This window comes from Rhododendron vialii, chromosome 6a (assembly GCF_030253575.1).
Source record: "Rhododendron vialii isolate Sample 1 chromosome 6a, ASM3025357v1".
Lineage (NCBI taxonomy): Eukaryota > Viridiplantae > Streptophyta > Magnoliopsida > Ericales > Ericaceae > Rhododendron > Rhododendron vialii.
In genome coordinates this window covers 25,174,205-25,190,612 of record NC_080562.1, presented here as the reverse complement: position 1 = coordinate 25,190,612, position 16,408 = coordinate 25,174,205, and the positions used below count along the sequence as shown (strand labels likewise).

Here is a 16,408-nt window from a genome sequence, read left to right as displayed (position 1 = left end):
CAAATTTTAGTAGTTTAAGATGTTCTTGAATTATATTTCCACTGTTTCACCCCGGCCCGCTTCCACATGCAAATTGTGAAACATAAATGTGAGTTAACAGTTTCAACATATATGTGCACACCGGGAAGGCTAACTAGCTGGACTACCAATTGAAGCTACACACAACGTGTAAACTTCTTTTCTACTCCAACTTTCCCCTTTAAACTTCTTTTCTACTCCAATCCCGTCCTCAAAACCCCAACTTTCAACCCATCAAACGCACATATATACAATCTGGCCTCTCTGTCTTCTAGATCTCTATCACTAAAATGTCCTCCCTTTCCTCCTCTGTATTCCTTTTGGGTCTAATGTCCATGACCAGTCTAATGGCTGCCTCAGCTGATAACTTCCACCACGATGTTGAAATCTTTTTCGGCAAAAACCTTGCTAAGATACTCGATGGAGGCAACATGATCAAGTTGTCATTAGATAACTGCTCTGGCTCGGGCTTCCGTTCCAAAAGTAAGTATCTGTTCGGTAAGTTCGAAATGCATATCAAGCTTGTCCCTGGCAATTCAGCTGGCACTGTCACCACTTTCTATGTAAGCCCCGTATTTTAACCCTACTATCAGCCTATCACAATTCAGTTTCCCTTTTTTTTTCGACGTTATTATACGCACAAAATATGTTGACAGAAAAGACCTATATATCTTAAATTTGGTTTTTTCTTCCCCGAGAATTATATGGTGCTATTAACTAAATATGACTCTCTTACTTCTATCCAGTTATCCTCTCACGAACGAAGACACGATGAGATTGACTTTGAATTTTTAGGCAATCTGACCGGACAACCATATCTACTTCATACAAATATCTTCGCCAAAGGCCAAGGCGACCGGGAACAACAGTTTTATCTCTGGTTCGATCCCACGACATCCTTCCACAAGTACACCGTCGTTTGGAATTCTCAACGCATCATGTAACATATCTATCCTCAGCTCTCACATGTGCAATGTTACTGAAATTGTTTTATGCAGAACAATGTGGCGTCTATAAGCTTTTAAAAATTCTACTTTAGTTTCTCGACCAGCTTTTGATCTTCAATCTCCTCAGATATTTGCCATTTCATCCCAGATTGATTTTTTCGTTTCCAATTGCGTTAGCTTCTTAACTGCTTTCTAATACTTCTGGGATCGATTCTTGTAAATCCAGTCTCATGGTGGATGATATTCCAATAAGGTTATTCAACAACAACGAAGCGATCGGGGTTCCATTCCCAAATAGCCAAGCGATGGCAGTGTACTCGACGATCTGGAATGCAGATGCGTGGGCAACAGAAGGTGGGAGAGTGAAGACCAATTGGACGGAAGCTCCTTTCACTGCTTCCTATAGGAAATTCTATGCAAATGCTTGCATAGACTCATCTGGATCATCTTCACGTGGTACTTCTGAGTCTACCAATTCACTAAGTACAAGTACTACTCAAGCATGGCAAACCGAAGAATTGGACAACGAAGCCCGGAAAAAACTGCGCCGGGTGCAGAAGCATTTTATGGTTTACGATTACTGCACCGACATCAAACGGTTTAGTCAAGGACTTCCCCCTGAATGCAAACGTCCAAGGTTTCTGCAGTGAGCATGTGTTCTTGATGATCCCCTTCTCCCCTCATTTTGAAATCACAACCTCAGGGGAAATTCTTTATTCTTTACATTCAAATTAAATCTTACGCAATATCGCAAATGCAAGATTGAAAAGATATCGGATAGGTTATGCGGAATAGGATAAGGAGTTAGGGAATTGGTGAGTAAGTCGTATGGATGGCAAATCTTCGTGGTTAGACTAAAATCTTAGAGCATGGTCATTGTACTTAAACTCCGTAATCGACGATTGAATAATTACCAGTCATGTTTTGTTTCACGTTTGAGATACCGTACCTACTTCCGTTATTCATTCTACCTGTCATCCCATTTGCATATAATAGTTGTGTAAATTTATCTACTGGGCTAGTGTAGTTCAACCTTTTATTCACTACAAGAAATTTAGGATCTCCCAACGGTTTTTTTCGCAACGGTTGAAAAAACCGTCAGTATAGATGGTGTATAGTAACGGTTTATAAAACGTTACTAGAAAGAGGACTATAGCAACAGTTTTCATGTGACCGTTAGTAGATTACAACACTAAAGCAATGGTTTTCATTAACCGTTACTAAAAACTGGACTATAGCAACGGTTTCCAATAACCGTTACTATAAACTGGACTATAGCATCGGTTTTCATTAACCGTTAGTAGAAACCGGATTTAAAAAAAAAGGATTAAAAAAATCCGGTTAGTATAGTATAAATATTAAAAAGTGTATGATTTTTCACAAGTTATGGGCTAGCAAAGTTGGTTCGCGCATGCGCGTGCACACACGAGGTCGGAGGTTCGATTCTCAGGAGGAGCAAGAATATTTCGCGCTGCCACGCGGGTGCCATGTAGGCTGTCACGTGGGTGCCACGTCAGCGCCATGCGGGCAACATGTGGCTGCCACGTGGAGGCTTACGTCACACAGTGGTTGGTTTTTAAAAAAATGAAAATTGCCTTTAGCAACGGTTATAAGAGTTGCTAATGAAACCGTTGGTAAAAAAAATCTATACCAACGCTTGTCAAAACCGTTGCTATACCTCTATAGCAACGGATATATTGCATTGGTTTGACCGACGGTTCTCCAACCGTTGGTATATCCTAAATGGGTCTCTACCAATGGTTTTTGAATTTTTTGGCAACGCTTTCGATCGTTGTTATAGAATGATTTTTTTGTAGTGATTTTCAGGTGCATGCGATTGCGAAGCAATAGCATGAAGTGGTGTGCATGCATACAAGTGCATTCTTTTTGAAAGCCGATTTAGTAGAGTGGCATTGGCATCTTGGTACATCATATTTTGGGTATGTAATGTAAACTAATAGACGATGAGTATCTATAAACACTTAATTCTCCTTTCCAACTTATTACTATGTGATATCTGGCAGTGGTGCCTTAAACTGTAATTTTTGAAACTTAGGTTCGGTGAATGGGAAATAAACTCTTTGGGGTATTATGTAAATAAATGTGAGGATTTTTATTTATGTTAAAAATCGAGGACGTGACATTTATAATTTAGCTACTCTGTAATTTTCAAGCCCAGTCAACTAAATGAGAGAGTTCATCAACGGAAACCCACTGAACAACTAGCTAACTATAAAATTGGACGAAAACAAATCGATGTATGAAAGGGATGGAATATCTCATGTTTTTGCAGGACTCCAATATAAATTGACATTTTTTTTTATCATTTAATTGAGATTCCATCCCATGTGAAATTGTTTGCGGAAATGTATGTCAAAGTGTTCCTTACATTGGTAACATAAGATTAGGGAAAAGATGAGAGGTTAAGTTCCTTATTGACACATGTAATTGACATAACATCCCCACTCTCTACTTGCATCTCTCTCCCTCTCTCCTTCTAATTACCGGTGGATGACCAACTCCGGGGGAAAAAGGAAAAAAAAACCCCAAAGTCACAAAAACTACAAATTAAATTCATTGTTAACATGAAAAATAGATGACTTTTTCATTTCCTGATCAAAACCCAAAGCCAAAGCCACTGGGGATGAAATCACCCAAACCAGGATCAGTACCAATGTTGAAGGGGTAATGTAGTGGTGTCGACGGAGGTGACTGGTCTGGTGTCTGGCCTTCAGAGCTGGACGAGCTGGACACGGAGTGAGGGTGGGACAGCGGGCCTCTGGAACCTGGGGGCTGGCAAGGTGATGGATCACGCCAACGTCAGCAAAAAGCCAAATACACAACGTAGATCGCCCCAAAAATAATCACGCTGATGCAAATATGACCAAAGGTACTCACGAACAAGCGATGTAGCATCGACAATGAGTCCCCCGGCGATGGCAAAGCAACCAGTACATAACACCACAGAGGAATGGGGGGTGCTGGAGAACAAGCTATCACCGGCATGTCCAGAAAAGGCGGCAACGAGGGCTGTTGTCATACCTCGTCCCGGAATGACACCCGAAGTGGGCCCGAACCGACACGACCACGTGGCATTCCACACCAAAGAACAAAATCTAAATGATAAACCATGCACATAACAGAGTAAAACCCCAACGGAAGACTTAACTTTAACATAAACAATGTGTCAACAATTTTACAAACTTACATAATACATAAGTTGCTGCCTCTTATCCCAACATAAGTAATTAAAACATTAACAGAGTTTCCCACATAATTAAAAACTTGAAATCATAAAGTACTTGACAATCTTAGTTACAAAATGAGTTTAACAAAACTTAGAGTTTGACCCATTACAACCAACTCGACCCAAAAATATCAACACTCGATACTAATCCAAGTGTCCCCAAAATGCCGACCGGTAGTGGACCAACTCTACGACCACCTGTGACCTGGCAATCCAAAAAGAAAAACCAGAGTGTGTGAGATATAGAATACATTCAATAAAATACCACAGAGTTCGAAGGAATATCTCACTTGAATGTAAACCACACAAAACTCAACATAAGTACTCAATCGTATAACCACATGTGTAAACACCAACATACAGTGGCACGTCTGCCACATCCCATGTATCCAAGGTATTGTGTCCCGCACACCACACTCCCATTCACCGTTAATTAGACGGCATGGCCCACAATATGGTGTGACTCACTCCACAATCCTTTAGCGAGTACAATCAACACCCAACAAATACATATCATTAACTAAATCCCAATTAGCATGATATACAATCACCACCATGTAATACTTTATTAAACATAACCATATCAAACACACTCACCTTTGTGTCGACCGAAGTATGCCAAACTAAGGTTTCGGCACCTCCCGAATGACCGACTCTTTACCTAGCCACCAGTTAACTCATATTAGTTACTAATTCAACGAATACTTGGCACAATGTTATAAAGCTAATAAGAAGCTAAACAATGTCTAACGGATGCAAATATGTCCAAGTCCATACCTAAAAGTATCCCACGATAAGTGTGAAACTCAAACACTTCCCAATTCTCCAAAAAGACAACATATTCCACAACCAATCTGTCTTAGAATGATCATAACATTTAATAGGTTTAGAACTAGTTCATGAGACCACCAACGTTAGAAAGTGCACTTCCGGTACATGAATTTTGATATAAAATTTTCCCAACATAGTGTCCGGATGATAAAGTTATGCTTGTCCGAAGTTACTTACACAACTGTCCAAGATTACAGATTTTGCACGTCCACCAACTTCAAACCAAAAATTGATTTAACTTATAACAAAACAAGCCACAAACCCTACATATTCAGAAATTCATAGGAGTCTAGTTTCCAAATCAAAAATCGGTGCGCAAACTCGATACCCGAGCTAAAAGATATGACTGTTTTTCCCAAGACATGTCGGAGCCACAAATACAAAATCCAGCAGGATCACACCAACTTGAAAATTCCGCCAAACCTAGAATATACATCTAATAAATCCCAAATTTGGTACACACCATTATCACTCATCAAAGTTCATCCCTGATTTTTCCTTGATTTTTCACAACAAAGAAACCTAGTCAAAATCACCCCCGAACTCAGAAATTTTGAGCAGAGCAACACAATTTCCAGCAGAACAGTTTATGTTCGAAAATTCATAAAAAATCGAATACTTAATACTTTTTAGTAATTCTAAAGCCAAAACATCACCAATTTATCGATCTTCCAAACCCAAAAGGACCCATAATCAAGAGAATCATTTAACCATAAAAACATTAATGAAAGACGCAGCTCTGTAAGCTGTTTGCTCAAAAATAGGAATCCTACTACAGCTTGGTTTGCGATTTTTATCTTTTTTCATATTTCTCAGAAAATTCTGAACATTTAACACAATACAATAGACAAACTATTGAATCCTTAGTAAAAATATCAGAAATTAACAAGTTTTCTAGATACCTTGAATAATTTTGTGAAGAACAAACTAGGGTTTTTCTCCTCTTTCTCTTCTTCGCTTTTTCTTCTCCTCTTTCCAACCGTCTCTCTCTCTCTCTCTCTCTCTCTCTCTCTCTACACGTACACATACACGTAAGAGAGAAGAATGGGGAGAAATATCTCCCCAGGATACTTGTAAACCTATATAAAGATTATCGTGTGCAAGCGAGACCTATTGTTAACTTATGTTTTAATCGCAAATCACCTATAAGACCCTCGCAAGTTCTATTGTTTACGGTTTTAACCCCCAAAACATATAATTCAATTAAAAGTAATTGAAATACCGAAATATTTGGGGTGGGTATTGATAAGCACCCGTTAATGCAATGCAGGGTGCGCTAGTATCTTGTTTTAGTTAATTTCATCGCTTAATTAGTTGCTTCTTAATTGTGTTTACTCATAAGGTATGTTTTTAGTGCTTTCAGGTAAATCGTGTGAATAAAGCATATTTTGACATCATCCATGGCCCGAGTGCGTCCAAGTACCCGAGGAACCAATGAAGACCCTGTCGGCCCCTGAAAATCTGTCTAAGTATGGAAAAATCACTTTTCGAAAAAATATCGATTTTCGAGATAAAAAATGGCGGTAATTGATTCTTGAATTTTTCTAAGAGCAACTTCAAAATTGCAAGGTTTTATTCAAAGATTAAGGTCATGTTTTGAGCCATTTATTCGATAGAAAAGTGTGTTGTTTTCTGTTTTACACTAAAAGCTGGGGGTCAATATTTTGATTGGATTGAAATCTTAAAATTCTGGTAATGCCATTGTTTCCAAATGGGGGGTACTTCCTTATTTTCATTAAATAAATTAAAGTAAAGAAAAGGTAAAAGAAAGGTTTAAAATGCAATCTTTACTTAAGTTTAGAGAATGAAAATAAGATGCTGCAGAAGCTGGATGGCCAAGGCAGAACCTGATTTGCCCGAGCAGAAAGCATTTTTGGCCCGAGCAGAACCTGTCATTGCCCGAGCAAGAGGAAGGCAGCCAAGGCAGAATTCTGAGCTATTGAGCTCGGCATCGATGGGATTCCATTTGTTACATCGATGCCGAGCCCCTTAGTGGTCCAGTCTCTTATCCATCTCGGCATCGATGGAAGGAAATGTTTTATATCGATGCCGAGCCCCTTAGCAGAGCACTCTAAAGCCGTTGCCATCGATGCCGAGAGACTTAAGGGCGAATTTTCAGAGTATCTAGGGAATATTCCAGGTGCGGATCTTAGAGGTATAAAAGCTTATGTCATAATTTTGTAAAACAAGAAGAATTAGATTTGCTTACCTAATTTTAGATCTAGATCTAGATTCAAATTGTTCTTATTGTTCTTGAGTGTTCTTCATTTTTCAGTTTTGAATATTTCAATTTCTGCACTTAGTTGTTACTTTTTGATATTATCGCTTTAATTAAAGTTGTTTATTTTCTCCCGATCTATCTTAATCTCTAATTTTCTTCTAGTGTTGCTTTTCAATTATGTTGAGTAGATTTTTGCTTGCTTTTATCTCTCTAGATATGAGTGAGTAGTTTCAAGGGTTAGGTCATGGGGTGATTAGCACCTCATGGCTCGGGTGAAAATTGCATTTTGCACCCAATAAAGCTTTAAACTTTGATTTGAAAATTGATATGGGGTTCGAGTTTGTTTGTCAAATTACCGAGGTGTTAACCTCTTTGATCATGTGTAGGTGGGAGCATCGCCTACCCACCACACATGATGCTTAGAGCTCTGTCGCTCGAGGTATTTGCCAAATGAATTCTAGAGCTAGCTTGGTTCTCAAATCATTTTATCTTCCGATTTGAGAACTATAATCGAGTATCTTAAATTGTGTAATTGGGTGAAGAGTGCGATTTAGTTCGAGTCTTGAGTGTTAATAATTCCTAGACCTAGCCTATCTTTTCTCTAGTTAATTCGTTTTTTTAATTTAGCCTTTTATTTCCACCGTTTAAAGTGAAACAAAGTTGGCTGTCTTAAAGCCGAAAGCCCTTACTTGCATCTACAAATCCGATCAAGCCATATAATTATTCCCTTGGGTACGATCCCGGATTTTCGGTTTATTATGCTTCAATCGACGTGTTAAGCCCTACGCTTGGGGTATTATTCCACATTATCATCGGAGCAAACGAAGCAGGTATTACAGCTCTCCCCCCCTTAGAAAATTTCGTCCCGAAATTGAATTACCTGACTAAAACAAATGCAGATACTTTTGTTTCATCGACTCCTCACCCTCCCACGTAGCCTCCTTGACCTTATGATTCCGCCATAATACTTTCACGTAGGGTATCACCTTAGAACGTAAAACCTGCTCCTTCCGACCAAGAATCTCAACCGGTGTCTTCTCGTAAGACAAATCCTCAGAAAGTTCTAACAGTTCCGATTCCAGAATAAGTGACGGATCTCCCACAAACTTCCGTAGCATAGAGACATGAAACACGTCGTGTAACCGAGCCAACTCCACCGGTAATGCCAAACGATAAGCCGTAACCCCTACTCTCTCCACAATCTCGTAAGGACCTATGTATCTCGGTGCCAATTTTACTTTCTTTTGAAAGCGAATAACCCTTTCCAAGGTGAAACACTAATAAACACAAAGTCGCCCAATGCAAACTCTAACTCACCTCTCTGTTTATCCGCATAACTCTTTTGACGGCTCTGTGCAATTTTCAAACGTTCTCTAATCAAACTAACACCATCTGCCGTTTGTTGTATTAATTCCGGACCCAATGGTTGCTTCTCAGTGGTTTGTTGCTCTAACTCTCATTCCAACATACTCCTTTCACCCATATCCTCCCAACAAATCGGAGTCCTGCATCGTCTACCATACAAGGCCTCATATGGTGGCATGCCAATACTGCTTTGGTGACTGTTATTATAAGCGAATTCCGCCAACGACAAGTTCTCTTCCCAACCGCCACCAAAATCCAAAATACTCGCTCTCAGCATATCCTCTAGAATCTGTATAGTTCGTTCCAATTAACCATCAGTTTGTGGATAAAATGCAGTACTAAATTTCAAAGAAGTCCCCATAGCACGCTGCAAACTAAACCAAAATCTAGAAGTAAATTTAGGATCCCTGTCACTAACAATAGACATAGGTGCCCCATGCAATCTGACAATCTCGTCAACATATAATTTAGCATATTTATTCGTGGTATACGTAGTCTTTACTGGCAAAAAGTGAGCTGACTTTGTTAATCGATCAACGATAACCCAAATGGAATCGTACCCTCCTTTTGAATGCGGCAAACCTGTCACAAAATCCATCGTCACGTGATCCCATTTCCACTCCAGTATAGGAAGATTCTGTAACAAACCTACCAGTCTTTGATGTTCTGCCTTCACTCGTTGACGAGTTTCACAGCCAGCCACATACTCCGCAATTTCCCTTTTCATACCACTCCACCAGAAATATTCTCTCAAATCACGATACAACTTAGTGCTTCCAGGATGCATAGCATATGCAGAACAATAAGCTTCATCTAAAATTTCCTTCTTTAAAACCATATCATTTGGCAAACACATTCTCTTTCCAAACAAAATCATAACATCATCCTGAACACTGAACTCAGACATTTTTCCCTTCTCTACACGCTGCCTGAACTCTTGCAAATCAGGATCCTGCCACTGCCGATCTCTGATCCGATCTATAAACAAAAGTCGAACACTGAAACGAGCTAACAAAGGTCCACCACTTTTTAGTGAAAACTCTACCCCCATGTGTTTCAACTCAGTAAAAATTGAAACTCTCGAACATCGTATACATGCCAATCTTCCTGCTGTCTTTCGACTCAAAGCATCAGCGACCACATTTGCCTTACCTGGATGATAGTGTATAGAACAATCGTAGTCCTTTATCAACTCCATCCATCGTCGTTGCCTCAAATTTAACTCCTTCTGCGTGAACAATTATTTTAAACTCTGATGATCACTGTAAATCTCACACGATACTCCATACAAATAATGCCTCCATATTTTGAGAGCGAAAACCACAGCCGCTAACTCCAAATCATGTGTTGGATAATTTTGTTCATGAACTTTCAACTGTCTCGACGCATAAGCTATAACCTTACCCCGCTGCATCAAAACACAACCCAATCCTTGCCATGAAGCGTCAGTGTAGACCACCAAATCCTCTATACCAATCGGAACAAGAGGAATATGCTCAGTTGACTACCTATGAACAAAAGGAATATGCTCGGTTGGTGGAAATGGCTAGGAGGGTAGGGAAGGATATTCAGGACTATAATGATAGCCGGGAGTCATACAAGAAAAGCAAGACAGAAGGAGCGGCATTTGGTAAGTCTGGAAGAGGTACTAGCAAGGGTGGGGTTTAAAAATCTCAGGTTACCAGAACTCAAGATTTCGAGAAATCATAAGGGAGTTCCACAGGGTGGTGGAAGGGGAAGGCAGAACAGGGACTTAGTAGACAGACAGTGAGTGGTGCTACAACAATGACTCGTCGATGTTTTAACTGTGGATCAATGGATCATTTGATGAGGGATTGTCTGAATACAACAAAGGGTTTCAGGTGCTTTACTTGTGGTGAGGTAGGGCACATGGCGGCGCAATGTTCCTAAGCACAAGCACCAGTGGCATCTTCTGTGGGTAGTGTGCAAGGAGGTAGAGGTGGGGGAGCTAGAAGTTCTACAGCACCAGGTAGAGTGTTTGCAATCACACGTCACGAGGCACAAGCTTCGCAAGGGGTAGTGACAGGTACTTTGGTTGTTTCTAGTACTTATGCACGTGTATTGCTAGACCCTGGGTCTACACATTCTTTTGTATCTAATGCTTTCATTAAACATTTAGATAAGCCTGCTGAACTTTTAAATAGTGCTTTAGCTATTTCTACACCGGTGGGTGAGGTAGTAGTTGTTAATGTGTTACGCGAGTTGTGGATTGGTGGTTGGGAGAAAGAGGTTATTGGTAGATTTGTTACCATTAGATATGACTGACTTTGAAGTGATTTTGGGTATGGATTTCTTATCGGGGTATCATGCCGTCGTGGATTGTTTTAGTAAGGAAGTTATATTTCAATTGCCAAATAGCGATAAGGTAAAATTTTGTGGTGATTCAGTAGTGAGTTCTACAAGTATTATTTCGGCATTTAAGGCCAAATCTTTGATGAGTAAGGGTTGTAAGGGATATATTGCTTATGTAGTTGACACCAAAAAGAAAGCACCTACATTAGAGGAGATACCAATTGTTAATGAGTTTGAGGATGTATTTACGGATGACTTGTCGGGTATCATGCTAAACCATGAGGTTGAGTTTACTATTGAATTATTGCCGGGTACTAATCCGATATCTATTACTCTGTATCGTATGGCGCCGGCAGAGTTGCTTAAGTTGAACGTGCAGTTGAAAGAATTGTTAGATCGGGGTTTCATTCAGCCTAGTATATCGTCGTGGGGTACACCGGTCTTATTTGTCAAGAAGAAAGATGGTTCCATGCGTATGTGTATCGATTATCGACAGTTGAACAAGGTGACAGTTCGAAACCAATATCCATTGCCGAGGATAGATGATTTGTTTGATCAATTGCACAGGGCTACGGTATTCTCCAAATTGATTTGAGATCGGGCTATCATCAGATTAAGGTAAGGGACAGTGATGTAACAAAGACAGCTTTTCGTACCAGGTATGGTCATTATGAGTTTTTGGTTATGCCGATCGTTTTGACCAATGCTCCAGCGGTTTTCATGGATTTGATGAATCGGGTATTTCGGCCATTCTTGGATACTTTCGTTATCGTGTTTATCGATGATATACTGATATATTCTCGCACCAAGGAGGAACATGAGGATCATTTACATATCGTGTTACAGGTCTTACGTGACAATCATTTATTTGGGAAGCTTAGCAAATGTACGTTCTAGTTGGATGGTGTGGAATTCTTGGGGCACGTGATTTCTTCTGATAGAGTTTGTGTGGACCTTAAGAAGATAGAAGCGGTGGTTAATTGGGAAAGTCCTAAAAATGTTTCAGAGATTCGAAGTTTTCTTGGCTTGGCGGGTTATTATCGGAAGTTTATTCATGGCTTTTCTGCTGTTGCTTTGCCAATGACAAAGTTGACTAGGAAAGCTGTGAAATTTTTATGGTCTTATGAGTGTGAGAACAGTTTTCTTGAGTTGAAGAAACGATTAGTATCGGCACCAGTTTTGACAATTCCGATTGGTACAGAGGATTTGGTGGTCTACACTGACGCTTCATTGCAAGGATTGGGTTGTGTTTTGATATAGCGGGGTAAGGTTATAGCTTACGCGTCGAGACAGTTGAAAGTTCATGAACAAAATTATCCAACACATGATTTGGAGTTAGCGGTCGTGGTTTTCGCTCTCAAAATATGGAGGCATTATTTGTATGGAGTATCGTGTGAGATTTATAGTGATCATCAGAGTTTAAAATACTTGTTCACGCAGAAGGAGTTAAATTTGAGGCAACGACGATGGATGGAGTTGATAAAGGACTACGATCGTTCTATACACTATCATCTAAGTAAGGCAAATGTGGTCGCTGATGCTTTGAGTCGAAAGACAGCAGGAAGATTGGCATGTATATGATGTTTGAGAGTTTCAATTATTACTGAGTTAAAACATATGGGGGTGGAGTTTTCACTGAAAAGTGGTGGACCTTTGTTAGCTCGTTTCAGTGTTCGACCTTTGTTTATAGATTGGATCAGAGATGGGCAGTGGCAGGATCCTGATTTGCAAGAGTTCAAGCAGCGTGTAGAGAAGGGAAAAATGCCTGAGTTCAGTGTTCGAGATGATGGTATGATTTTGTTTGGAAAGAGAATGTGTTTGCCAAATGATATGGTTTTAAAGAAGGAAATTTTAGATGAAGCTCATTGTTCTGCATATGCTATGCACCCTGGAAGCACTAAGTTGTATCGTGATTTGAGAGAATATTTCTGGTGGAGTGGTATGAAAAGGGAAATTGCGGAGTATGTGGCTGGCTGTGAAACTCGTTAACGAGTGAAGGCAAAACAGCAAAGACCGGTAGGTTTGTTGCAGAATCTTCCTATACCGGAGTGGAAATGGGATCATGTGACGATGGATTTTATGACAGGTTCGCCGCATTCAAAAGGAGGGTACGATTCCATTTGGGTTATCGTTGATCGATTAACAAAGTCAGCTCACTTTTTGCCGGTAAAGACTACGTATACCACGGATAAATATGCTAAATTATATGTTGACGAGATTGTCAGATTGCATGGGGTACCTATGTCTATTGTTAGTGACAAGGATCCTGAATTTACTTCTAGATTTTGGTTTAGTTTGCAGCGTGCTATGGGGACTTCTTTGAAATTTAGTACTGCATTTCATCCACAAACTGATGGTCAATCGAAACGAACTATACAGATTCTAGAGGATATGCTGAGAGCGAGTATTCTGGATTTTGGTGGCGGTTGGGAAGAGAACTTGTTGTTGACGGAATTCGCTTATAATAACAGTCACCAAAGCAGTATTGGCATGCCACCATATGAGGCCTTGTATGGTAGACGATGCAGGACTCCAATTTGTTGGGAGGATGTGGGTGAAAGGAGTATGTTGGAACGAGAATTAGAGCAACAAACCACTGAGGAGCAACCATTGGGTCCGAAGTTAATACAACAAACAGCAGATGGTGTTAGATTGATTAGAGAATGTTTGAAAATTGCACAGAGCCGTCAAAAGAGTTATGCGGATAAACGGAGACGTGAGTTAGAGTTTGCATTGGGCGACTTTGTGTTTATTCGTGTTTCACCTTGGAAAGGGGTTATTCGCTTCCAAAAGAAAGGAAAATTTGCACCGAGATACATAGGTCCTTACGAGATTGTGGAGAGAGTAGGGGTTACGGCTTATCGTTTGGCATTACCGGTGGAGTTGGCTCGGTTACCTGATGTGTTTCATGTCTCTATGCTACGAAAGTTCATGGGAGATCCGTCACTTATTCTGGAATCGGAACCGTTGGAACTTTCTGAGGATTTGTCTTACGAGGAGACACCGGTTGAGATTCTTGATCGGAAGGAGCAGGTTTTACGTTCTAAGGTGATACCCTACGTGAAAGTATTATGGCGGAATCATAAGGTTGAGGAGGCTACGTGGGAGGGTGAGGAGTCGATGAAACAAAAGTATCCGCATTTGTTTTAGTCAGGTAATTCAATTTCGGGACGAAATTTTCTAAGGGGGGGAGAGTTATAATACCCGCCCCGGATATTTCGGTATTTCAATTACTTTTAATTGAATTATATGTTTTGGGGGTTAAAAACCGTAAACAATAGAACTTGCGAGGGTCTTATAGGTGATTTGCGATTAGAACATAAGTTAACAATAGGTCTCGCTTGCACACGATAATTTTTATATAGGTTTACAAGTATCTTGGGGAGATATTTCTCCCCATTCTTCTCTCTTACGTGTACGTGTATGTGTACGTGTATAGAGAGAGAGAGAGAGAGACGACTGGAAAGAGGAGAAGAAAAAGTGGAGACGAGAAAGAGGAGAAAAACCCTAGTCTGTTATTCACGAAATTATTCAAGGTATTTAGAAAACTTGTTAATTTTTGGTATTTTTACTAAGGATTCAATAGTGTGTCTATTGTATTGTGTTAAATTTTTTTAAATTGTCTGAGATATATGGAAAAAGATAAAAATCGTAAACCAAGCTGTGGTATGACTCTTGTTTTTGAGCAGACAGCTTACAAAGCTGCGTCTTTCATCAATTTTTTTATGGTTAAACGATTCTCTTGATTATGGGTCCTTTTGGGTTTAAAATATTGATAAATTGGTGATATTTTAGCGTTAGAATTACTAAAAAGTATAAAGTATTCGATTTTTTATGAATTTTCAAACATAAACTGTTCTGCTGGAAATTGTGTTGCTCTGCTCAGAATTTTTGAGTTCGGGGGTCATTTTGACTAGGTTCCTTTGTTGTGAAAAATAAAGAAAAAATCAGGGATGAACTTTGATGAGTGATAATGGTGTGTACCAAATTTGGGATTTATTAGATGCATATGCTAGGTTTGGCGGAATTTACAAGTTGGTGTGATCCTGCTGGATTTTGTATTTGTGGCTCCGACATGTCTTGGGAAAAACAGTCATATCTTTTAGCTCGGGTATCGAGTTTGCGCACCGATTTTTGATTTGGAAACTAGACTCCTATGCCTTTCTGAATATGTAGGGTTTGTGGCTTGTTTTGTTATAGGTTAAATTACTTTTTGGTTTGAAGTTGGTGGACGTGCAAAATTTGTAATCTTGGACAATTGTGTGAGTAACTTTGGACAAGCATAACTTTGTCGTCTGGACACTATGTTGGGCAAATTTTATATCAAAATTCATGTACCAAAAGTTTACTTTCTAACGGTGGTGGTCTCATGAATTAGTTCTAAGCCTATTAAATGTTATGATCATTCTAAGAAAGATTGGTTGTGGAATATGTTGTCTTTTTGGAGAATTGGGAAGTGTTTGAGTTTCACACTTATCATGGGATACTTTTAGGTATGGACTTGGACATATTTGCATCCGTTAGACATTGTTTAGCTTCTTATTAGCTTTATAACATTGTGCCAAGTATTCGTTGAATTAGTAACTAATATGAGTTAACTTGTGGCTAGGTAAAGAGCCGGTCATTCGGTAGGTGCCGAAACCTTAGTTTGGCATACTTCGGTCGACACAAAAGTGAGTGTGTTTGATATGGTTATGTTCAATAAAGTATTACATGGTGGTGATTGTATATCATGCTAATTGGGATTTAGTTAATGATATGTGTTTGTTGGGTGTTGATTGTGCTCGCTAAAAGATTGTGGAGTGAGTCACACCATATTGTGGCCATGCCGTCTAATTAACGGTGAATGGGAGTGTGGTATGCGGGACACAATACCTTGGGTACATGGGATGTGGCAGACGTGCCACTGTATGTTAGTGTTTACACATATGGTTATACGATTGAGTACTTATGTTGAGTTTTGTGTGGTTTACATTCAAGTGAGATATTCCTTCGGGCTCTGTGGTATTTTATTGAATGTATTCTATATCTCAAACACTCTGATTTTCCTTTTTGGATTGCCAGGTTACAGGTGGTCGTAGAGTTGGTCCACTACCGGTCGGCATTTTGGGGACACTTGGATTAGTATCGAGTGTTGGTATTTTTGGGTCGAGTTGGTTGTAATGGGTCAAACTCTAATTTTTGTTAAACTCATTTTGTAACTAAGATTGTCAAGTACTTTATGATTTCAAGTTTTTAATTATGTGGGAAACTCTGTTAATGTTTTAATTACTTATGTTGAGATAAGAAGAAACAACTTATGTATTATGTAAGTTCGTAAAATTATTGACACATTATTTATGTTAAAGTTAAGTCTTCTGCTGGGGTTTTACTCTGTTATGTGTATGGTTTATCGTTTAGATTTTGTTCTTTGGTGTGGAATGCCACGTGGTCGTGTCGGTTCGGGCCCACTTCGGGTGTCATTCC

General features: G+C 39.6%; 3 protein-coding genes and 1 long non-coding RNA gene across 4 annotated transcripts; 2 read left to right on the top strand and 2 right to left on the bottom strand.

The window, feature by feature from the left end:
- Positions 1-305: 305 nt before the first annotated feature.
- LOC131329914 (xyloglucan endotransglucosylase protein 1-like) lies at positions 306-1,885 on the top strand. Its single transcript, XM_058363337.1, has 3 exons — positions 306-581; positions 765-958; positions 1,192-1,885. Exons 1-3 carry the CDS (start codon positions 309-311, stop codon positions 1,613-1,615), a joined length of 891 nt encoding a protein of 296 aa, XP_058219320.1. The 5' UTR covers positions 306-308; the 3' UTR covers positions 1,616-1,885.
- Positions 1,886-4,121: 2,236 nt separating this feature from the next.
- Positions 4,122-6,004, bottom strand: LOC131329913 (uncharacterized). The gene is made up of 3 exons (XR_009200881.1): positions 5,946-6,004; positions 4,810-4,873; positions 4,122-4,417 (listed from the first exon to the last, which is right to left on the bottom strand). It is a non-coding gene; the product is annotated as an uncharacterized LOC131329913 (long non-coding RNA).
- Positions 6,005-8,148: 2,144 nt separating this feature from the next.
- LOC131328523 (uncharacterized) lies at positions 8,149-8,785 on the bottom strand. The gene is made up of 2 exons (XM_058361461.1): positions 8,735-8,785; positions 8,149-8,541 (listed from the first exon to the last, which is right to left on the bottom strand). The coding sequence occupies exons 1-2, from the start codon at positions 8,783-8,785 to the stop codon at positions 8,149-8,151; spliced, it is 444 nt and encodes a 147-aa protein (XP_058217444.1).
- Positions 8,786-12,559: 3,774 nt separating this feature from the next.
- LOC131328522 (uncharacterized) lies at positions 12,560-13,407 on the top strand. The gene is made up of 3 exons (XM_058361460.1): positions 12,560-12,917; positions 13,029-13,271; positions 13,322-13,407. The coding sequence occupies exons 1-3, from the start codon at positions 12,560-12,562 to the stop codon at positions 13,405-13,407; spliced, it is 687 nt and encodes a 228-aa protein (XP_058217443.1).
- Positions 13,408-16,408: the final 3,001 nt, after the last annotated feature.

Coding starts and splice junctions, on each gene's coding strand:
- LOC131329914 (XM_058363337.1), top strand. CDS start 309: ATGTCCTCCCTTTCCTCCTCTGTATTCCTTTTGGGTCTAATGTCCATG. Junction 582..764: donor GCACTGTCACCACTTTCTAT/GTAAGCCCCGTA, acceptor ACTTCTATCCAG/TTATCCTCTCACGAACGAAG. Junction 959..1,191: donor TGGAATTCTCAACGCATCAT/GTAACATATCTA, acceptor TTGTAAATCCAG/TCTCATGGTGGATGATATTC.
- LOC131328523 (XM_058361461.1), bottom strand. CDS start 8,785: ATGGTAGACGATGCAGGACTCCGATTTGTTGGGAGGATATGGGTGAAA. Junction 8,542..8,734: donor GGAGGATATGGGTGAAAGGA/GTATGTTGGAAT, acceptor TGTGTTTATTAG/TGTTTCACCTTGGAAAGGGT.
- LOC131328522 (XM_058361460.1), top strand. CDS start 12,560: ATGGGGGTGGAGTTTTCACTGAAAAGTGGTGGACCTTTGTTAGCTCGT. Junction 12,918..13,028: donor TGCGGAGTATGTGGCTGGCT/GTGAAACTCGTT, acceptor ATTTTATGACAG/GTTCGCCGCATTCAAAAGGA. Junction 13,272..13,321: donor GGGGACTTCTTTGAAATTTA/GTACTGCATTTC, acceptor CGAACTATACAG/ATTCTAGAGGATATGCTGAG.